The 25,156-nt window shown below is 28.7% G+C and overlaps 2 protein-coding genes across 3 annotated transcripts; both read left to right on the forward strand.

Annotated features, from left to right (window-relative positions):
• The first annotated feature begins 668 nt into the window (after positions 1–668).
• On the forward strand, positions 669–2,128 carry LOC107961380 (protein RADIALIS-like 4). Its single transcript, XM_041093392.1, has 2 exons — positions 669–1,324; positions 1,761–2,128. The coding sequence occupies exons 1-2, from the start codon at positions 966–968 to the stop codon at positions 1,762–1,764; spliced, it is 363 nt and encodes a 120-aa protein (XP_040949326.1). The 5' UTR covers positions 669–965; the 3' UTR covers positions 1,765–2,128.
• An 8,681-nt stretch (positions 2,129–10,809) lies between these two features.
• LOC107959240 (indole-3-acetaldehyde oxidase) lies at positions 10,810–24,057 on the forward strand. Of its 2 annotated transcripts, XM_016895246.2 has the most exons (10): positions 10,814–11,033; positions 18,484–20,190; positions 20,280–20,533; positions 20,661–20,870; positions 21,030–21,248; positions 21,488–22,453; positions 22,803–22,898; positions 23,136–23,234; positions 23,409–23,598; positions 23,690–24,057. In XM_016895246.2, exons 1-10 carry the CDS (start codon positions 10,868–10,870, stop codon positions 23,908–23,910), a joined length of 4,128 nt encoding a protein of 1,375 aa, XP_016750735.2. In that variant the 5' UTR covers positions 10,814–10,867; the 3' UTR covers positions 23,911–24,057. The 2 variants fall into 2 exon arrangements, with proteins under 2 accessions (XP_040949327.1, XP_016750735.2); XM_041093393.1 differs by lacking the exon at positions 23,690–24,057 and having other exon boundaries at positions 10,810–11,033; positions 23,126–23,234.
• Positions 24,058–25,156: the final 1,099 nt, after the last annotated feature.

Raw genomic sequence — 25,156 nt, forward strand, 5'->3', positions numbered from 1 at the left:
TTTTTAAAAAAATTCAGTTATTCTTTTTAATATTAATTTCATCATAGGTTTTTATTATATATTTTTTATACAATGTCTAAAATTATCCACAATTTCTCTTCAGCTTTTAAATAAGAAGATAATGTGTTTTAACGCGCTCGAACTAACGACCTCCTAAGTAATAATGTCAAAACAATCGAGCTAAAACTCAATTGGCAAAACTATTATAAATTATCTATAATAATTTAAGGTAATAAAAAATAATCACATTATTAAAACTTATTTTTTATATACTTATATTTAAAAGAGGAAAATAATATAATTATAAATTTAATGAGTTTTTTTATATAAAGAGAAATAAATCAAATCAATTAATATTTAGAGATTTAATTTATTAAATTAAATGCAAAAAACTTAATCATATCAAATCACATTAAAAATTTATGACAATAGATGTAATATCTTATTAACGCAATTAAGAAAAGATAAGTTAATTAATTAAAAAAAGATAAGTCAAATGGAAAATATAAAAGGAAATAAATTTATAATAAGAAATATTTCTTCATTTAAATCAAATCAATTAATATTTAGAGAAATTTAGATTTTTAAAATAAATGCAAAATATTTAATTATAATAAAATCATATTAAAAAATTATGAGAATAAAATTAATATCTTATTAACTCAAAGATGACTCAAATTGAAAATATAAAAGGAAATAAATTTATTGTAAATATCTATTTTCAAGAATATAAAGTATTCGGGATATTTTCCTTTTCTAGGTGAGTTTTGGAAAGTAATAATTATCATAAATGGAAAACAAAAAACGAGAAGAAAAAACCATTGTAATAAAAGTTGTATCGAGAAGAAAAACTGAGGAAACAAAAATCCAGAAAATTAAAATCCTAATTCCTTCTTAAACCAGATTTTTAAAAAAAATTATTTTCCTTTCAAACCTTTAACAAAAATTTCTGTAAGAAAAAGAAAATGAATCCGCAGAATCAAAATAACAATAACCTCACAAATGAGTGGAGTACTCTCGAGAATAAGCTCTTTGAGCATGCCTTCCTTGTCTTTCCGGAAGAAACCTCTTATCGGTGGCAGAAGATCGCTGACCGGATTTCTGGAAAGTCAGCCAAAGAAGTGGAAGAGCATTTTGATATGCTTTTGCATGACGTTTACGAAATTGAGGCAGGTCGAATTGAAATTCCTAGATATGCTGACGATTCGTCTATGTTATTGTCAAATTGGAATTCCAACAATCAAATATATTTCACTTCGAAATCTAAACATCAACTAGACAATGAGAGAAAGGAAGGAAGTCCTTGGACAGAAGAGGAGCACAAGTATGTTAACTCTTTCTTTTTAACTTATTTAGAGTTGAATTCTTTTATATAATTGATTCTAAAATCTGGAAAATAATTTTTATCATCGATTGTTTGAATAGGTAAATATTATAAGTGTCTTTTAAGTGCATTATATTGAATTTAGTCAGTTTTGAGATTGTAAAAAAAACAATTTATCTAAATTATGTTGTTAAAGGATTTAATTAATTTCATACTAAACAATGAAAAAAAGAAAGAAAGAAAAATATTTTTTTATGCTACTTGTTTTTCTTTGTTGAACTGAAAGAATGATTACTTTGTTAGCAAACAGATTAAGGGTGGGTTTGAATGGGCGATTGGGTGCGGTGCGGTTCGTTTAGTTTACTTTTTGTCTCACGCTATAGTATTGTTACAATATCTAATCTCACCACCACCGCTGTTTTTACATTAACCGCAGGTAAACACGCCGCTCATCTAAACTCACCCTAAATCTTCAAATATATTTTCTTAAACAGAGTTTGAGAAAAAAATGAGCATCCATCCATAACAATAAAATAGTTGATGATAGTACGGTGGACGCACCCATCAAGCAAATTTGGGTTAACGAGTAAAGTCCACGAGCATCTCCACTACAAGAATTCTCTCCTCTGAACCAATTACCTTCGGGTGAAGGAATCTTAAAGTATCAAAATATATACAAAATATATAGAACTGTGGAGACTCAACTTTGATTATGGTTGGATTATTATATTAGTGGATTAATAATAAATTTAATGATGTAAATAATGTTATAAATAATATTATCATCTTAATATAATTAAATTATATGATTGTCTGATTTATTCTCATAATCAATTTGCATCATTCATATGCCATTATTGCATTTAAATTTCATTTAATAAAGTTTGGCAGCCGTTTAAAAGAAGGCATAATGATGAAGTCCTTAACATTTTCATTTGTTGTTAATTTCTTCTAATTCTTTTTTCAATTAAATTTGAATCTTGATTTTTTTTAAATATCAACTTTTCAAAATAAATTGAATTGTTTTTTAACAAAATATGAACTAAAACATCGTATTTTTAAACACGAAACTCATATAGTTATCTACATGTGTTTCATGTTAATTTTTTTTAAAATTTAAATTTTTAGTTTTTTTAAATATTTTTATATTTTTAAAATTATTTGTTATCATGACATATAAGATAAATGATATCATGTCAATATGTAGTACACATGAATAGTCACGTGGGTAACCAAGCCTATATCTATAAAGAAATTTTAATTTTTTTAGTTAGTATTTTTGTTTAAAAAAATTTAACTCTTTTTAAAATACTATTGATAAAATTTAATTTTAAAAAATAAAGGCTCAATTGATAACAGATATAACCAATGATGTTTCAATCAAACCGGACTAGTTGGTCAAGCCAGTTGGATCGAGAATTGGTTGGTACATCAATCTGGAGAACTCTAAAAACCCATTTGAACCCTAAATCGGTAAAAAACCGTAAACTGGCGACCAAAAAAACTGATAAAAAATCGATTGAACTGGTATTAATATTTTGGGCTAAATTAGTTTGGGTCAAACCCGAAAAAAGTCCACTGTTTATTTTATCTGGCCCAATTTATTTCAACCCAAAAGAAAAAATGAAAAAAAAAATATTAACCAAAAAAAAAACAGCCTAACATAAGTCTATAACCTACCCAAACCAGAAAATTCCCTCTCTCACTCAAGCCTCACTCAGTCAGTCAGTCATTCACCCAAAAAGAAATAAAATGAAAAAAATAATAACAAAAACAACCCCCACTCAGGTATACCCTACACAAAACCAAAAAATGAAAGAAGAAAAAAACCATAACGAGTTTTTTATAAAAATAAAAAAAAATTACGGAAATGGTACTGCTTTTAAATTAATTATGAAAATAGGTCATTATCTACAATAAAGTTGGGTGTCACTTGACTAGTTGGTGGCACCATTATTTTTTTCCCAATCATCATTCAATTATCAAGTTTTAAAAAAAGAAAATTTTATTGGTGTGGCCTAACACAATGACAACACCAAATTAAAGTATGATAAATCAAAATATTCAGAGGCTTAATATGAAATTTTCCCTTTTAGATTAACTGCTGTAAAAAAAACTTAAGGGTATTGCTTGAGGGTGTGGCGGCACCAAATATGTTTTACGAGACAACTAACAACTACTTCATAAACTTTTCATTATTTATTATTTTCTTTTTAAGGTATTTCCTCTATCTTTCTCCCATATATCTTTTTTTCCCATTCTCCATCTCATCTAAGAAGACAATAGTCACCTATGAAGCAATTATCGGGCTTCTCCTTTTATTTTATTTTTTTGATTTTACTTTTTTTTTCTGTTCCAATGGTTTTTTTTTCAGTTTTTTCTTCTATTTCACCTGATTTTTGTAAAAGATTCTCACCGGTGCTGCTTGATGCACCAGCAGCACCAAATTTCATTTTTTAATTTACTGATAGTTGTCACTTCACAAACTGGTGATAACTATTAAAAATTATTTTTTTTCTAAATAGTTTTATTTTTAACGAGTACTTTAAAAAGTGGTGACACCTAAAAAATTATTTAAAAAAATGATGATTATTGAATCATTATTGGGGAAAGTGCAAAGGGATATCAATAAACACTACGAAAAACAAGTATTTTTCATAAATAAATAGTTGTTTTAAGTCAGATTGGGTAAAAAGAGCCACCGTCCAAAGACTAGGGACTAGGGAGAAGATAGAAAGCTTTTGGCGTATCTGGTAGGACATTTTTTTCTCTTTCATTATTTTGTTGCCAACTTTGCCTTGTGTATGCTCGGTTTAATGCTAACTCCCTATTCCTATTTATTTACCATTTTTCTCTTAAAAAAGTATTCTCTCAAGATAATGGATGCCAGGCTATTTTCTTCCCTTCATCTATTCTTGATTTTTTCAGAATTTTAATTAATTTAATATTTAGATTGAATCTTAAATTGATAAACTATCAATTTGATAATTTATTTAATTTTGAAAAATAATAGGGAGAACGGAATTTATCATTATTTCTTTAAAAAATTAAAATAAAATTCAAATGTTTTAAACGCTTTATTGAAACTATTAAAGGAGTGAGATTGATTCCAAATGAAATGTCAAAGTCCACTTAATGTGTTATTTATTATTAAGCAAAAGTCTTATTTTTATAAATTAACTTGAAAAAAAAAATCAAATGATACCATCAAATACTAAAATTAGATAATAAAAATTTGACATAAAAATAATTAAAATACAACAATAACATACGAATGTCTCAATTTTTTTAAATATAGATTGTTAATATGAAATTTTATTTGATATATCATCGTGGTTGAAGTTTTTAGATTTTACAAATTGACTGAGGGTTGAATAAGTGTATTATAAGATATAATAAAAAAAATTAAAAATTAATTATAATATGAGATTTATCATAACGTCAACCCGCTTGTGAAATATAAAAAAACTCTATTAATCGTGTATAAAATAATCACCCTTATTAATATATCAAAATTTAGAAAAAATATAAAATATTTTAAACATTACAAAAATTAAAAATAGGCAAATACAACAAATATACAGATTACCAAATATAATTATGTGAAATTATGGTTTTGCCCAAACATGTTTTAGTAAAAACCTTTCTTGAATCCTCGCAACACTAACTTGTTCTCGTTGTTGCATTAAAAAAATCTTCATAAGATTAGTTAAAAAAATCATTAAAACCTAATTAAGAATTGTTCTTAATTGGGTGGTAATCAACAATTAATAATCAACAAAACTGATGATATGGCATATGAGTATGGCTTTTAATTGAAGACTTGATTGATTTTTAATTATTTTACAATATATTTTTATCATTTGAAAATTTTACAAAGTTTATAAAAAATTTATATAAAAGACTTTTAAAATTATAAAAAAATTCTAAATAAAAATGCCAAAAGATTCTAGCTTTTCTAAAAATAAAAATAAAAATTTTAAAATTTAAAAAGTTAAAAATATCATAACACAAATATATGAATATCTCATCACATTGATATATTTAATTGTTGCTTTAGAGAAATAATTCACCGTCGTTTAAGTGCACAAATAAACATATATAGAGTACCTAAAAATATCATCAATGAAACAACTCAATTACTTGAACTATTTTTGTTTCCTCTTGTCACTATACTTCTATTTAAAATGATATAATTTTACATTTTAAAAAGATAATAATTTTTGTTCTTATTAAATGCACTACATTTATTTCCTATCAATTTTCCACTCAACAAAAGGCAATCGTATATTTTAATAGATCTTTCTCAAATCTCAATGGTATTTAGTGAGGTGGGACATATCTTTTATTATTTATTGATAAATAAAATGCATTGGAATTATCTACAATCATATATTGATAACAAGGAAAAAAACAAACATCCTTACTTAAAAGGTAAAACATATCGTCGTCATCATTCCATCCCTGATTGATAAAAGATTTGGCTATGAAACTTCAAAGGTTTATATCCGATTTCTTTTTAAATTGTTTTAGATTTACATCATTATAGATATGCACAGACAGTGAAATGGAATCAAGTTAAAAGATTTCGATGAGTATGAGATTTCGTAAAATTTTGGAAAAAATATTATTAAAATATTAGTAAGTATATGTTTCAATCACTTAATTTTATAAAGTTACAAAATGGTTATTTAACTATTCGAAATTTTTCATTTAAATTATTAAATTATTCAAAAGTTTTTATTTAAGTCATTGAGTTGTCAATTTTTTATATAAAAAAAAGGTTCGATTAACGAGCTTCAAGCAACAATTCGATAATTGATGTTGTAGATCAATACCTCTCAACAAATAAAAGAACATATCTTAAATCTAAGTCAATCTGATGGTTAGTGCTAAAGGTCGGAGAAAAAAATATTTGAATTTTGGTTCATTGATTCATAGCTTTCAAAGTTGTTTCATGAAAAAAAATTGAACTATAAAAGAAAAGGGGGAGGAGAGCTTTCAATTAATGCAGGCGGGACAAATAGAGAATGCCATATAACGACAATTTTAATAGCCTAGTGATTTAAATAAAAAACTTTTAAATTATTCAATAATTATTTTATAACTTTTTTTAAAATTAAGTGACCAAAACATAAATTTACTAATAATTTAACAACATCGACTATAATTTACCCTACAATTTTAGTAGGAAGATAATTAACTACATAAAAATCTCTTTTTGGGAAGGAGTTGTTTATGGATGAACCCAAAATCCAATGTCAACAAGGATTTTGTTTTAATGAAAGTAATTTGCCATTACATAACATGTTGGGTCAACCAATAACACTATTATTAATATAGTATTATATTATGTTTATATATTATAAATAAAAATAGTTATTTTTATCTAACATTAAAATAAATTAACTTATTTATTTTTTAAATATTTTTAATTGAGTCAAAATTAAAATTCAATGAATATAATTAAATTAAAATTAAAAATTTCGTAAATATAATTATATTAAATCAAAATTCATAAATTATATTCTTATTAAATATAAAAATTTTACATATTGAATCACAAGTTAAAATGATATTTTTTTTCAAAACAAAATATTTGTTTTCACTTTTGAAAGATCTATTTTCATAAAATATAAATACTACAGGATAACGATATAATTCATTTATTCTATAACAAAAAGAGATAGTTTATTCAAAATAATTATAACAATTAATTAAAAGATCTGTTCATCCGTTTTCTTACAACAATGTTAAGGAAAGAACTGCTTCCAAAAGTTATAATTAAAAATATGGTACAAATGAACCTCGTGTGTTGGTATGATAATTAGGATGTTCATAGTTTCAGGTGTGATTTAGGTTTGAGTCGTGCTAGTCATGTTGTTATTAGGGTTTTTGCCCTCTTCTTATAATTCACTAAAAATATGGTACAAATTTGTAAAAAAAAAGATTTGATATTGAGATTAACTAAAACATAATAAATATATATATTTGAAGTAATATTTTAGAGTCATGAGTATAATACAACTATTTTCTTATTTAAAACTTGAGAAAATTTATTGAGAGTTATATTTGGGTAATTTAAATAAGAATTTTATATAATTTTTTAATTTAATTTTTAAAAAATACAAAAAAATGAAAAGAGTTTATTTTGTTATTTTTATATTTTTAAGGGTTATTTAATTTTAATTTTAATTTTAAAAGGGGACAGACCTAATGTACAAATAAACCAAAAGTTTAAAAACATTTAATTTTCATTCAATCTAAAAGGGTAATTTCTTCATCAAGTCCTGAACATTTTATATAATTATACTTCAATCTGATGTTGTTAATGGCAACAACGACACCAAATTTTTTTTTTTAAAACCAGCCAATGATTGGCCCATTATGAAAGGTGATGCCACCAATGACAATGATGATATCGAGGTTCATTGTTCAAAATAAGTCATTTTTGTACATAATTTTTAAATATCGATACTCAAATATCCAAATCTTCAACATTTATCAGTAACACTAAATTTTCAAATATTGTTATATGTAATTTTTATATTTTCCACATTCCAAGTGGAACAAAATTTACCTTTTTAGCGAAGTTTAAAGATTAATATTAAATAAATTTTCTACTTTTACTTAATAAGTTGCAACATTTTAATTTTGAGGTTTTTTTACCTAAATAATACAAAAAATAAAATTAATAACTGAACTGGCATGCCCATTAGATTATTTATCAAAATGGTATGGTTTTATTGGTGCCGCCTGTCAAATTGGCGGCATTGAACTGAAATGTAATGATTTAAAGTATTCAGGAACCTAATAGCAAAATTTCCATTTTCAGTGGCTGCTAAAAAAGTGAAAGGGGTGCCGCGGCCCACCAAACCTTAAATGTGGCTAATTGCCTTGTAAGCCCTCTTTATTTATTATTTTATTTCTCTTCAACTCATTATATTGTGTTTAAACAAGTCATTAACCTATTTTTGTGGTTAAATAAGCCCTTAACTTATGATTTTTACTCATAAAAGCCCTTTATTTTAATATTAAAGTAACTATATTTTGAGTTTCAAGTTCTTATTTTAATTTTTTGTTGATGCAATAAAAATTATATACACTTTAACATCAACATAAAATCTAAAAAAGTAATAAAAAATTTCAAAAGAGTAGTTAAGAGTATCATGTATATAAGCACTCTCAATAAATTGTAAAATTTTATTTTTTTATTTAATAAATTATTCTCATCAAATTTACATCAACATAAAATGCGAATTAATTTATATTTTTTTAAATAACTTTACTTTGGGTAAAATATATTTACTTTAATATTGAAATAAAGAGATTTTGTGAGTAAAATTCATAAGTTAATGGCTTATTTAACTGCAAAAATAGGTTAAGGACTTGTTTAAACACAATATAGTAAGTTGAAGGAAAATAAAAAGAAAATAATAAATAATGAGGACTTACAAGAAAATTAGCCACATTTAAGTTTTCCCGCCCCATACGGCACCCTTTCACTTTTTTTCAGCAGCCACTCAAAATAGAAAAATTGCATATCAAGTTCTTGAATACTTTAGATCATTACATTTCAGTCTAATATCGTTAATTTGACAGGCGGCACCTGTAAAATCATACTATTTTAGTAAATAATCTTATGAGTATACCATTTCAGTTATTAATTTTATTTTTGATATTATTTAAGTGAAAAACCTAATTTTGATTACAAAAATCAAAATTCTTAAAGGCTACATCATTTACGATAAAATGCTCCATTTTATCTTAACAATTATGCCCGAGAAAATGTTAAAAGAGAGGCCTAAGAAAGACCGGGAACGTGCTTCGTTATTTTTGAGAAGTAGAAAAAGTAAAAAGTCATTACGTCACTACCGTCAGAAGTTGATTTTCACGTATAAATAAATAAATTGATTTTGAAGAGAAAAAAATAAAAAAAAAGTGGTTGGATCATTTTTTTAAACACATTTGTATTTTTCATTTTTATTTTGTTTCAGAATTTTTATTTTTATTTTTAAATTGTATTTTTATTTAATAAATATATTATTTTCAATTTTTTATTTTTAATTCGTCTTTTTAATTAATAAATTTTTATTTATAAAAATCAAATAATTATTACAAATTATATAATAAAAAATATTTTTTGATAAAATTGATATTTATCATTATATTAAATATATTTTATTTTTTAAAAACTTCAACTAATTTTTTTGATATATTTTTCTTTATATATAATATTTATATGTCAAATATTTATTTTTTGATATATTTTTCTTTATATATGATATTTATCATTATATTAAATAAATAAATTGATTCTGAAGAGAAAAAAAATAAAAAAAGTGGTTGGATCATTTTTTTAAACACATTTGTATTTTTCATTTTTATTTTGTTTCAAAATTGTTATTTTTATTTTTAAACTGTATTTTTATTTAATAAATATATTATTTTCAATTTTTTTATTTTTAATTCGTCTTTTTAATTAATAAATTTTTATTTATAAAAATCAAATAATTATTACAAATTATATAATAAAAAATATTTTTTTTGATAAAATTGATATTTATCATTATATTAAATATATTTTATTTTTTAAAAACTTCAACTAATTTTTTTGATATATTTTTCTTTATATATAATATTTATATGTCAAATATTTATTTTCTCTACCTATATTGTTGGTATGGTGATTTCTAATATTATAAAATCAAATAATTGTTTCAAATATCATTATTATTTTTATATATAAAATATGTCAAATATAATTATTTTTCATCTACATCATGGGTATGATATTTTAAATATTTTTATATGTGAAATATTGTAATTAATTATTTCAAATATCAACATGTGAAATATTTCAAATACGCATACAACAAAATATATAATACTAAAATTTACAACAATCATGATATGGATAGAAAAATAAATATTACATATATAAAAATTATATTTACTAAAAATAATGATATTTGACCATTTTTATTTTATTTTATAAATAAAATTGTTATTAATTAAACACATTAATTAAAAAAGCTTGAAACAATATGAAATAAAAAATACATACGTGCTTAGAAGATAAATCAAACTTAGGACTCAATGATAAAAATATTATTATTTAGCCATCTAATCAAAAAAGTTAATGCGTTACAAACAATAATTAAAAATAAAAGCAAAGTTAGAAATAAAATAAAATAAAAATACAAATGTAAATAGGAGAGAAATCAAATCACTAAATTTAACCATCTAACCAAATGAACTAATATATCAACAAAATCAGAAAGCAATATATTTCCTTAAATACCGAAAAAAATGTATATTTCCCTACATAATTTTTTGAAAATCAGCATTTTCTTCAAATTTCCTAGTATATCTTGATCTCATAATAAAAATTTTAAAAATTATTATTTTATAATAAATTTATAATAATTAATGAGCAACCGAGGCTTTTATTATTATAATAATTTTTTTTCAGGATGATTTTCCTTTATAGTTGTTAGTTTCTGTCCTAGATTTATACGAGTAGCTCTTTTCAAGGGAGAAATGGGGGAGGTCTCCGGCGGAGAAACAAAACAATCGAGCTTGGTTTTCGCTGTTAATGGAAAGAGGTTTGAGTTATTTGAGTCTGATATACATCCTTCCACAACTTTGCTCGAGTTCTTGCGTTCCCACACTCACTTCAAGAGTGTCAAGCTCGGATGCGGTGAAGGTATTTTTTTTTTCTATTGCCTGCTATGGGATTTTTTTTTGAGTGCAATCTTTTAATTAGATGAAAAAGATTTTAAAAAAAATACATATATTCATATAATAAGGAGTAAGGATATGCTTGAGTTTTTCATGCTGAACCTGTTTTTGTTTGATTGAATATGATTAAAATCTTACCCAACTATAATTAGTTTTGACTGAAACTAATGAACTAATTTGAAACTACAAGAAACAATCAAGACGAAACTCGAGAACTTTATCATAAGAATCAATAACCGAAATCTTGACCCGAATCTGTATACTCGCCAAGTTTCATGTATCAATGAGTACTAGAGGTGATCATGGTTGGGTTACTGAGCCCGACCCGACGGCCCGTCCGAAAAATGGGAGGGTTCGGATAAAAATATAGACTCGAAATATGGGTTTGGATAAAACTTTTTCGGCTCGGACTCGGCTCGATTTATATATTAAATATATATTTTTATTTTTAATCAAATATATATTGAATATATACTTTTTTGGTGTTGTAAAATTTAATATGGGCCGGGCCAGGTTCAAGCTTAGCAATTTTTTCGGGCCGGGTTCGGACAAAATTTTATACTCATATTTTAGGTCGGGCCGGGCCCAGGGCTAAAAAATAGGCCTAAAATTTTGTCTAAGCCCAGCTCAAACTCGGTCCGACCCATGATCACCTCTAATGAGTACTATGAAATATTATTTTATCCACATTTGAATTCAAAGTTTGGGCTAAATAAGTCCTATTTTGAAATTTATTTAAGTCTTTAGGCCGGTTTTAAAATTATTTAGAGAAAATTCGTCCAGCTAGGCGAGCTTTTTGGAAAGCGCATTCAGCTTGACAAGCTTTTCATACACGTGTCAAGAAAGTTCGTCTAGCTAGACACGCTTTCCCAGTAAGTTGTAATTTTTGAATTTTTTAATATAATTAATTTCTTTGGTTGGATGATTAAATGCTTGTGGTTTTTTTCTTGAGTCTTAGGTTTGATTCCTTTCCCGCTCATCTTTATATTTTTTGTTTCATGTTGTTTTAAACTTCTTCTTTTTTAATGAATGTTTTTAACATATTAACTTCCTTAGTTAAATGGTTAAATAATAATAATTTCATCCTTGAGAGTTGAGATGCAGGCTTAATTTTCTTTTTCTAAACACATTTGTAATTTTTATTTCATATTGTTTCAAGTTTTTTATTTTTAATTAATAAATATATTGTTTTCAATTTTGTTATTTTAATTCATCTTTTTAATTAATAACTCTTTTATTCATAAAATCAAATAATTATTACAAATATGATTATTTTTAGTAAATTAGTAGATATTTTTGTATGTGTATTTAAAATATTTCACATATAAACATAATGATATTTCAAATAATTAATTGAAATAGTTCACATATAAAAATATTTGAAATGTCACTCGTAATGTAGATGAAAAAACAATGATATTTGAAGTATTTTACATATAAAAATAATTATTTCATTTTATAATTTTAGAAATCACCATACCTATAATATACGTGGAGAAAATAATATTTGACATATAAATATTATATATAAAGAAAAATATATAAAAAATTAGTTGATATTTATATTATATATAAAGGAGTTTTTAATGTCAAATATTTTTAACATAATGATATATGTAAAGTATATATTTTTATTATATAATTAAATATTTATTATTTGATTTTATGAATAAAAGAGTTATTAATTAAAACGATAAATTAAAATATAAAATTGAAAACAATGTATTTATTAATTAAAAATAATTTTTTTTGAAATAGTATGAAATAAAAATTACAAATGTGTTTAGAAAAGGGGAATTGAAATTGCGTCTCAATGATGAAATAATTATTATTTAATCATTTAACTAAGGAAGCTAAAAAGAATAAGCTTAAAACAACATGAAATAAAAAATATAAATGTGAGTAGAAAAAGAATCAAACCCGAGACACAAGGTCAAAACCACTAGCATTTAATCATTCGACCAAAGAAATTAATTGAATTAAAAAAGTCAAAAATTGCTACTTAAAGGGAAAATGCGTCCAGTAAGGCAAACTTTTCTGACATGTGTATGAAAAACTCGCCCAACTGGACGCGCTTTCTAGAAAGCTCACCTAGCTGGACGAATTTTCCCTCAAAATTAACCTATTTCCTTAAAGAAATTTAAAACTGGCCTAAAGACCTAAATAAATTTCTTAATCGGCCTATAGACCTTATTTAGCCTAAAGTTTGTATTGGGAATAATCACAAGCTAAGCCTACCATAGGCAGGGGTTTGTCCCTTAAAATAGCTAATTTGTAAACAATACTAAAATTTCATTTTGGTTTTTAAAAATATATAATGATAAATTTAGTTGTTAATGTTTATATTTTTTTTTATAAATTTTATCTTTATTTTTTCTAATTAAATTTAGTTTTTAACTTAAAAAAAATCAAATTTTATGTTTTAACAAAAACATAAACTAAAACATAATATGAATAGTAAAAGGAAACACATAATGAATAAGTCGAATATTAGAACTACTGAACTTTTTAACATGTTAACAATACATTTACACAATCTCCAATAATTCTAGACATGTCGAGCTCCACGTATTTTTATAGGGATTGATTCCGTAAATTAGAAATCATCGAAACACAATCTTTGTGGGATTGTAAATATTGTACCAAAAAGATTTTTAGAGTATACTGAATTAGTATAGTTACATTTCTCCTGACACAGCAACACAATTTCAAGTAAGACATGAAGTGTTAGATAATTTCTTATTTGTTGATGTATAACAAAAAATTCTTCAAATATAATATATGGGTTCTATTATTGATTTGGGTCTAAAAACAAAAGATCAAATAATTTATGAATCTAATGAGTTGATATATAATAATTGTATGTAATAATTTATAAATTTATACAATGAAAATATATTAAACATGATTACTTCAATTAAATATCATAAAATACAAATTTTCCAAGAAAGATTAACATTTCTGACAAATTTGACTATCCTTGCAAGTTGCGACTGTAATGTGAAGAAATTTCTTTGTTTAGTAAATGGATACTCTCCCCCTACATATATTATTTTTGTCATGGGTTGTCATCTTTACTGTTTTTTATGGTAAGAAGAAAATTAAAAAAAATCAATAATTAATATAACCCAAAATTCAAACTTCTAGTTGAAAGTAAAAAATTGAACTTTTCAAAATTTTATATTATCCAACCTTATATTTATTAAAATATTTATATTTAGTATTTATATTCAACATATATCTTAATATACATATGAGAATATATGTAATACCCCGAAAATTTTTACAGTAAGATATTATATTTGATATAACATTGGGAAGTATATTATGACATATTAATTAAAGAAAGGATTAAATTGCAAAAGTGAGAAAAGTTTTGTTATCCAAGAGTAAATATTCAAAATTTGAGAGGTTAAAGTGTAAATATAAAAAAATTGAAGGACCAATGGTGTAAATATTTTAAGGGTGGAATAATCTAGAAACTAAGGAAACTGGATGAATTGGGACCAAATTGAATAGATGAAGAATTATGAGGGACTAAATCGTAATTTTATCAAATTAAGTGATGACTCAAGGATGGAATTTTAAAAGATCTAAAGGTCAAAATGGTCAATTAGAAGAAATAAAAATCTAGAAAATAATGATGATGTTGGAGATATTTTAGATTAAATAAATATTAGTTTATTAATATTTTAATTTGATTTTAAAATGACATTTTATCATTTTATTATTATTTTATTTAGTATATATATATGTGGAAGAAAAGATGAAGATTCATCTTCCTTTCCCATGCATTTCACATTAGAAGAGAAGAGAAGAAAGAAAATTTTGCTTTTTTTACAATTTGGTCCTTCCACCAAAAATTTACTATTTTCACCTAGAAATCAAAAGAATTTCCATAGCTACCAAGAGAGAAAAATGTTAAGGAGACTATGGAGAGCTAGAATATCAAGTTAGATTCGAGAAATAGAAGGTGGAGGAGAGAGAAAATCAAGTTAAAGATTGAAATCAATAGAGCAAGGTAAGAACATCAAGGTTTCAATATATTTTTAAGTTTGATATTATTGAAAAAGTATGAAATTGATGTTAATGTAGGGTTTTATTATATAAGGTTCTATGTTCTTGATATGTTAGTGAAGGGAAACAAGAGGAATTGATAGAAAATATTGTAAAGAAAGGAAAGGAGGGTGTTATAAATTTGATTATCAACATCTTGCACTAAAACAGTTTTGGACAGTAACAGTAGGTTAACTTTGAAAAATCACCATAAATCATGAAAATTAAATTAGAGGATAAAAAAAATATGGAATTAAAGCTTATTGAGTCTAGTTTCTCATAGAAGAAACACTGTAAGTAATAGAATTGTAAATCATGAGATATAATGAATTTTGTTAGATAATATCAGAATGAATTTGGGTTCCCCTATTCTGACTTGGAAAAATCATTAAAAATTGTATAAAAATAATTATGGGTTATAATTTATATATTTAAAATTCTTAATGAGTCTATTTTCAATATAATAATAAACGGGAACATCATCTGAATTCTATACAAAGAGATAATTAATTTTTAGTGAAGAGGGGTCGGAACTATCAGACAGCAAAATAGGGGAAACTTTAAAGAATAAACTGTACTTATTGGCTGAAACAAAAATTCTGAAAATTTTATGGTAAGAAGACATGTGAGTCTAGTTTTAGGAAAAATTAACGGATCTTAATTTGGAGCTCTGTAGCTCGAGATATAAATAAATTAGTTACTCTGACTCAGACAAACAACTTGAATTTACATATAGGAAAAAATAGTGATAGTATAGATAATGTTGTTTAAATGTGTTATACACATTAAGGATGTGGAATGGAAAGGAGGAGGAGGAAAATTGAGAAATATATGAATGATTTGTGTATAATTAGTCATATGCTTGATTATAATTGATAAACGATGAAATAGAAATGATGCTTGTATTTGCGCATTATTGGTCATGGTCTAAGCTCATGTGTGAAAATAAAGTTTCATAGAATATGTGTATGGTATATTCGGTATATGATTTGGCATGAAGTAATGTCATGATGGTTTATGAATTAACACATGTTGGTAAGTGTGATACATGAATAAATGTTGTGCTCATCCATGCTTATAATGTTTATGCTATATGTGTATTTGGCTAACATATTTGGCGTACATGCTTAGGCTTTGGCCAAGTAGTGGTTGAAATGGTAACATATTTAGTTGTGATCATGTAATCTCTAGTGAAATGGTTTATCATGTGGTTAGTTCCAAAAAGAGTTATGTTTAAATACTCTAGCTTGCGACTATGGTTGAATGATATGTTTATATCTTGTGTGATGTGCATAGAAAAGGAGTGTGGAAAGATAATGAAATAGTAGGTTCATATGACTGAAATTTAATGATTACATGTTAATTTCATGAATTATATAATGCATGATGAGATATATTTGTTAATGAATTGAGAATAAAATAACAATACAAAAATCGAATAAATGATCAAATTGAGCGGAACGTCGGATTTGAGTACTTCTCAGTGACAAGTGATAAGTAGTAGCTTCAGCTACACTTATCTGATCAGTGACAAGTGGCAAGTGATAAGTGATAGCTTCAGCTACACTTATCTGATCAATGACAAGTGACTTATCTAATCAGTGACAAGTGATAAGTGATAGCTTTAGCTACACTTATCTGATCAGTGACAAGTAATGAGTGGTAGCTTTAGCTACACTTATATGATTAGGTACAAGTGACAAGTGATAAATGTGATCCGTGTAAGACCATGGTAGGGCTATGGCTTCAGAAAGTGCTAAGTGATCATACGTAAGACATAGTTATACTATGGCAAAGTGGAAGTGAAGTACTTAATTTTCCGTAACCGTTCCCTAATTTGATTAAGGATGGTAAATTACAAATGGGCCCAAAAGAATTATAGTAAGTGGATAAGTGGTAGTGAATTTATACCAGGATGATGAGTTGAATTGATATTGTTATATAAGCTAAAGTGATATTTTCATTGCAAAAATTGAGAATTTCGTAAATGTGTTAATGAATGGTATAATTAATAAACGTTGAGTTAAATGATAAATACGTATTAGTATTGAACTTAATGATTTGAATTGTGAACATGAGAAATTTGTGAATTGAATGAAATGGAAATGAAGCATTGAATTATTAAGACTTGTAAATTGCATGAATATGTATCGGATATCGTAGGTCCTATTTATTATGAATATAATATTTTGAGGATATATTATGAAGAATTATAAAATCATGTTAATAATTTGAAAGTTTTAATTTAGATGAAGTTTTATAACTCGGTTAAATACGTTTACAAGTGTATGTGTTCTGGTAATGCCTCGTACCCTATTCTGGTGTCGAATAGGGATAAGGGGTGTTACAATATAGATATTCAAATATATCAAAATTTAAATATATACATATTAACAATCATCCTAACGGTATAAACTTCCATATTGTTTTATCAGCTCTCCCTTAAACGGTTAATATCACCCCCTCAACCAAAAGAAGAAAAAGGTACTCTTTATCTGTCAAAAAAAAGTACCCTTTAGCATGATTTAAAAAAATATGTTTGAGATTTGAGTTATTAGTGTAAATTTGAAGATTGATGTGATGGTTGAGAGATTTTAAATAAAACTATTAAATTTAAAAAATGATATTAAACAAAAAAAAATTAATAAATACGAATAAGGTTTGAAATCCATACTTTGAGTTTGTATTAATCATTTATAATTCTAAGCAAACTTGAGCAAAGTTTTAAGTATAAATTATATTAAATACCATACAATGGCATGCTTGTAGCTTACCTAACCCGACGGATGAACAGCTGTTAACCCAACTCGAAAAGATTCTCGATTATTCATGTTTAATACACTAAATAATAATGTATATCTTAAATTTTGCATTAAACTATGTTTGTTATTAGTAAGGGCCCATATTCTGAACATTTTAAGATGGAATAGAGTTGGAACCAAGAAAAAAGAGTAGAAAATAGACTGGTTTCTTTTTTCTTTTCTTTTTTTCTGGGTACAAATTACAATGGTGCTTCAAAATATTAATGTTTGATGTTCCAAATCTATGTACTTCAGTTCTGGAAGGTTTTAAAGTTATAGTGATCAAGTTTTTATTATGTGAGTTCAGCACTGCAAGTACTAATTAGCCTTTCAGTTCAGAATTCTTAGTTCTATAAAACTGCATAGCAAAAGAAGCCTGTTTGGCATATGATATCATGTTGCCATCTGTTAGTTTAATGTCCTGAAAGAGTTCAATGCATGCTTCATATCTGGGGATACTTTTTACAGTTTTCTGTTATAACAGTTGCTCATGCTTTAACAGTTTTGTCTTAAGAAATTTGGATTCATCATTGCTGGTGTTTTTTCCCTGTGTAACAGGAGGCTGCGGGGCCTGTGTTGTCCTACTGTCCAAGTTTGATCCGGTGCTCGATCAGGTTGAGGATTCAACTGTGAGCTCATGCCTCACACTGCTTTGTAGTTTAAATGGATGTTCAATTACAACAGCCGAGGGAGTTGGGAATAGCAAGGATGGTTTCCATCCTATTCAAGAAAGGTTCGTCGGATTTCATGCTTCTCAATGCGGTTTTTGCACTCCTGGAATGTGTGTTTCTCTCTATTCAGCTCTTGTCAATGCTAATAAGACTAATAGGCCCAAACCCTGTCCCGGATTCTCCAAGCTGACAGTTACTGAAGCAGAAAAGGCCATTGCGGGCAATCTTTGTCGCTGTACCGGTTATCGACCGATTGCTGATGCTTGTAAAAGTTTTTCTTCTGATGTTGATATGGAAGACTTGGGATATAATTCCTTTTGGAAAAAGGGAGAAAGTGATGAAGTAAAGATGAGTAGGTTACCTGCATACAATCATAATCATGCAAGTTCTAAGTTTCCCGAGTTTCTCAAGAAGGAAATCAAGGCAGGTGCCAATCTGGGTTCTAAACTATATCACTGGTATAGTCCTACTAGTATTGAGCAACTTCAAAGTTTACTGCAAAAGAATGAGGCCGAGGATAGAACCTCAATGAAGATTGTTGTTGGTAACACCGGAACGGGATATTACAAGGAACAAGAACACTATGACAAATATATTGATTTAAAGCATATTCCCGAGCTCTCAATCATCGTGCAAGACCAGACAGGTATAGAAATCGGAGCAGCTGTGACAATTTCAAAGGCTATTGAAGCGCTGAAGCAAAATAAGATGGGTGATTTTCCCCTAGATAGTAAAACTGTGTTTAAGAAAATTTCTGACCATATGGAGAAGATAGCATCAGGGTTCGTAAGGAATTCAGGTAGTGTGGGAGGAAACTTGATGATGGCTCAAAGGAAACAGTTTCCATCTGACATTGCTACCATATTACTTCCTGTGGAAGCAATAGTGAATATAATGATAGGCCAGAAACTTGAAAAGCTTACACTGGAAGAGTTCCTTGGAAGGCCTCCTTTGGATTCCAAAGCCATTCTTTTAAGCATTAAAATTCCGAGCTGGGAGCCGACAAAGGATATTTCATCTGAAACTGATACTAAGTTGCTATTTGAAACTTATCGTGCTGCACCGCGTCCTCTTGGAAATGCGCTGCCCTATTTAAATGCTGCTTTCTTAGCTGAGGTTTCCTTTTCCAGAAATTCTACAGGAGCTACTCTAAATAACTGTCGATTAGCTTTTGGCGCTTATGCTGCCAAACATTCCATTAGAGCAAGGACCGTTGAGAAGTTTCTGATTGGAAAGGTTCTAAGTGTCAGTGTCCTGTATGAGGCTATTAAATTACTTGGAACCACTATAATACCAGAAGATGGCATCTGTAGTCCTGCTTACAAGTCGAGTTTGGCTGTTGGTTTTCTCTACGAGTTCCTGAGCCCCTTAGTTCGCACCCCTGATGAAATCCCCGGTGATCAGTTCAATGGATATAATAGTGCTTTGTTACATGTGGACTACAATAATGAACTGAAAGAGAACTGTGATGAGTTAAATGGAACCAAAATTTCAACATTGCTGTCATCTTCAAAGCAGATCATTCAGTCAAGTAAAGAGTATCATCCAGTTGGACAGCCAGTTACAAAAGCTGGAGCTGCCATTCAAGCATCCGGTATGTCATATTCAATGCTAAATTCTTTTAATCTCAATTTGCTCTATAAAACCAGACTGCGTTTCTGACTCACTCAGCTAACCATGTAGGTGAGGCTGTTTTTGTGGATGACATTCCAGCTCCGAGTAATTGCCTGTATGGAGCATTTATTTACAGCACAGAGCCTCTAGCACGGGTGAAGAGCGTATCATTTAAATCTGGATCACCACCAGTTGGAGTCACTGCAGTTATTTCCGCCAAAGACATTCCTGGGAAAAATTTAGGTTGTAGATCAGTATTTGGTGATGAACCTCTATATGCAGATGAGCTCGTACAATGTGCAGGAGATCGGATTGCCTTAGTGGTAATTCATTGATTTCATCATTATTGAAAGCTAATTATGCTTGCTATATAAGCTTTTAATGCTTAGTTTCATTAACCGAACGGAATTTTCACTTTCAAGAACTTGATCATTGAAATGATTCTTTCAGGTTGCAGATACACAGAGACATGCAGACTTGGCAGCAAACCTTGCAGTGATTGATTACGACAAGGAGAATCTAAATCCTCCAATTCTATCCGTCGAAGAGGCTGTCAAGAGAGGTAGCTTTCTTGAGATCCCTCCTTTCCTTGACCCTGAACAGGTAGGTGATTTTTCGAAAGGAATGGCTGAAGCAGACCACCAAATTCTCTCTGCTGAGGTAACTTCCACAGTCTGTTACTACTTACTACTATTATTCTGCATTGTTTTTTTTTATTATCTGATGCTGCTACCGATCGCACAGACTGATTGCTTTGTAGAGCCATTAACTTCGATCATGGATATTTTCAAATAGTTGTTTTTGAATTGTTACACGTAGATCAAACTTGGGTCACAGTACTATTTCTATATGGAGACACAAACTACTCTAGCTGTTCCAGATGAAGATGACAGTATGGTGGTGTACAGCTCTATTCAATGCCCTCAAATTGCACATGAAACATTAGCTCAATGTCTTGGTCTTCCCGCAAACAACATTCGTGTTATTACAAGAAGGATTGGAGGAGGTTTTGGTGGAAAGACCATAAAAGCCGTCTCTGTGAGTATCATTATCTTTTTTAATTTATTATTCCTCTTGTTTCACTGTAAAAGCTAAATATTTGAGTTTGTGGACATTATTTAGTTACAAAGAAGAAAGTGTAATCAGAGCCATTCATGTTTGCTTTGATGAAGTACTTTGCATGAAATTAACTGCAGTTAAATGCGTAGCATCATGCTAACCAGTCTCTGATCTCTAGTCTATTATATGTATCACTGAAATTTATTTCCTCCATATAGGTTGCTGCAGCCTGCGCTGTTGCAGCTTACAAATTACAGCGACCAGTTCGGACATATCTGAATCGCAAGACTGATATGATAATGGCAGGAGGAAGGCATCCAATGAAAGTAACATACACTGTAGGATTCAAAGATAGTGGGAAGATTACAGCCCTAAAACTTGAGATATTAATCGATGCAGGGGTATTCCTAGATATCAGTATAATGATGGCATATACGGTAGTCGAGACACTTAAAAGATATGACTGGGGTGCTTTGAATTTTGATGTAAAAATATGCAAAACAAACCTGCCTAGCAGATCTGCAATGAGAGCCCCAGGGGAGGTTCAGGCATCTTTCATTGCTGAAACCATAATCGAACATGTAGCATCCAGTCTTTCCATTGAGGTGGACACCGTCCGAAGTATCAATCTCCACACATACGACAGCCTCGGCTTGTTTTACAAGAGCACTGCAGGTGAGCCATCACAGTATACTTTACCTGCAATATGGGATAAGTTGGCCGTTTCTTCAAGCTTTCACCAGAGGACTGAAATGATAAAAGAATTCAACAGATTTAATAAATGGAGGAAACGAGGGATTTCGCGTGTGCCGATCGTGCAAGAAGTGATTGTGAAGCCAACTCGTGCGAAAGTAAGCATCTTAAATGATGGATCCATTGTTGTTGAAGTTGGAGGGATTGAGATGGGCCAGGGTCTATGGACCAAAGCCAAACAAACGGCTGCATATGGTCTTAGTTTGATAAAATGTGATGGCAGTGAAGAGCTTTTGGATAAAGTAAGAGTCATTCAAGCCGATACATTGAGTTTAATTCAAGGGGGTTTCACTGGTGGCAGCACGACATCAGAATCGAGCTGTGAAGCAGTTAGGCTTTGCTGCAATGTCTTGGTTGAGAGACTTACAGCTCTTAAGGAAAAGTTGGTGGAACAAATGGGATCTCTTCGATGGGAGACACTGATTCTTCAGGTATGAACTAGGAATTTATTTAGGTTTTCCACTCAGAAACTAGAGGCATTGAAGAAGTTATCCTCATCTTTATAATTTACAATTATTCTAAACCCTTTTGTTAGTTTTACATATTGTTAAAGTTCTACTGCAGCGTGAGTTCTTAATATGTTCTTGAGCACCTATAGTTAGCGATTAAAAATCAGAATAGTCAGTCGAATCAGTTGATTCACTTGATTCAGAAATATGTCAGGTCTAGTAAGTTATATAGAACCAGATTTTAGCAAATAACAATTTACTGGTTCAATCTCCAGTCCAATTGCAAAAATATTATCTATAGTCACTTTTTTCAAACTAACATAAAATGCAGGCATATGTCGCTTCTGTGGACTTATCGGCAAGTACACTTTTTTTACCGGATTCTACTTCCAGCAATTACCTAAACTATGGTGCAGCAGTGAGTGAGGCAAGTTTCTCTATAGCCCCTCTAGTGATTTCAAATGCATGAACAGCTTGGAAAAATATTAACATGATTTTGTTGAACATATATCCATATCTCGCACCTGAACTCGTCCGTAGAAATATAGCACACTCGTTGCTCTAATAACCTTCATGTGTCTTCGCCATTCGTCATTTGCATAACAAATCATATTGCCTTCTTGACTTTCCTATTTACTAATTCTGAAGGTATAGCTCATTGCAGGTGCAAGTGAACCTTTTAACTGGGGAAACCACAACTTTGCGCACAGATATTATTTATGACTGTGGCCAAAGCTTGAATCCTGCTGTGGATTTAGGACAGGTTAACCTCTTTACAATCGAGACTTTTCACTTTTCTTAAATATTTTGTCTTCTACATTTGCTCTTAACACATATTCGAACATGGTTATGACAAATATATATTGAGCATACCCTTGAAGACATATCTTGGACACATCTGAGTCGGGTTAACAAAGGAAACAAATGCGTTTTGCAGATTGAAGGAGCTTATGTTCAAGGAATTGGATTCTTTATGCTTGAAGAATACCCCACAAACTCGGATGGATTAGTGACAGCAAATGGAACATGGAGTTATAAGATCCCTACACTGGACACCATTCCTAAACAATTCAATGTCGAAATCCTCAACAGTGGACATCATGAAAAACGTGTGCTTTCTTCAAAAGGCAAGCTTCTAAAATTCCCATCAATATTCATGCCCATCTTGCTTTGTGAAACGAATATGGCAAATCAACAGCATTCATTCTTGTTTTGCAGCATCTGGTGAGCCGCCATTAACGCTAGCGGTTTCAGTTCACTGCGCTACAAGGGCGGCCATAGTTGAAGCCAGGCGGCAACTTGCTTCATGGAGTGGCTTCGACGAGTCTAACTCGGAGATATTCCAGTTGGAGGTTCCGGCCACCATGCCAGTTGTGAAAGAGCGGAGCGGGCTTGACAGCGTTGAGAAGTTCTTGCGATGGACAATGGGCACAAAGTGAGGCCATCCTACGTGCTGCATGTATAAATTTTAGCTTCGCACTGTTTAAATTTATACAAGTTTATGTTCAAGACAAGACGTACAACTACTCTATAAACACGAAAATAATTACAAAAATATGACAGATCAAAGGTAATTAGGATACAAATATAACTTGTGAGGTTTGTACATGTTGTCTTGCTTCAAAGATCCAACCTATTTATGTAAATTGACCAAAAGATAAGAACTTTTTGATGGGGCTACGAGGTGGGAGAAAGGAAACTACATATGGCTTAGGAATAAGATGGATAAAGTTGATAAACGAAGCGTATTGAAGGCCAAATATCGCAAGGAAAATGAGATGCAAACCATCAAAAGGAAGTCTTCGTACTCTTAGATATGAATAGCATGCATGTTGCGGTCAGATCGGATTAATTGATATTTCAGTTGAGTAAAAAGAAAAATCAATTGAACAAGAAATTATGAATTATGGGTAAATTGCAAATCAAATGAACCAGAAAAAAATAGGGCCAAAATCCCTTAAAAACTGGTCCAAACCCTTCAAATTTACTAAATCCAACCCTACCCCAAAAAATAAAACAAAGGCAGCCCTTGGTGTGTCGGCAGTGTACCCCTGGACCAAAACAAAATGCAATAGCTTTCTAATTTCTTTGGCCTTCGCTGGTTTCTTTTAAACCTTTGAACTGTCTAAATTTATTGATTTTTGAGATTTGTTTTTATCATTGTCTTTGTTCACTCTTTATTCGTTGCACATTCAACCCTTTGAATGCAACAAGATAAAACTAGAGAGTGTTCGGAAATTTTGAGTTTAAAGATTAAAGAGAATATTAAGATTTGACTGGTTGTCATCAAGATTGTGATTTAGAGTTGTAAAAGTATACAAGAAAGTTTGAAGATAAGAAACGGTTCCAAACAGAAAATAAAGAAGAAGACTCGCCAAAAAAGGTGAAAGGAAGATAAAACTTGAAAGGAGATACATGTATATTATTTCCAATCTCATCATTAAATTTGTTAATATTTAATTTAAATGAATCTCTCTTCAATTTTAAAGATTAAAATATGAAAAAATAATTTAAAGGAAATGATTTTTAAAAAATAATAATATAAATTTTGAAATGTAGCTGGTCTATTTATTATGCCACCTTGAATTGTGAGAAGTATATCGTGGAAGATAACTGTCGACTGTCGAGGGTCAATTATCTTTTTTTGTTTAAAGAATATCTAATTTATTTTAAATATTACTATAA

The sequence above is a fragment of the Gossypium hirsutum genome, chromosome D05 (assembly GCF_007990345.1).
Source record: "Gossypium hirsutum isolate 1008001.06 chromosome D05, Gossypium_hirsutum_v2.1, whole genome shotgun sequence".
Lineage (NCBI taxonomy): Eukaryota > Viridiplantae > Streptophyta > Magnoliopsida > Malvales > Malvaceae > Gossypium > Gossypium hirsutum.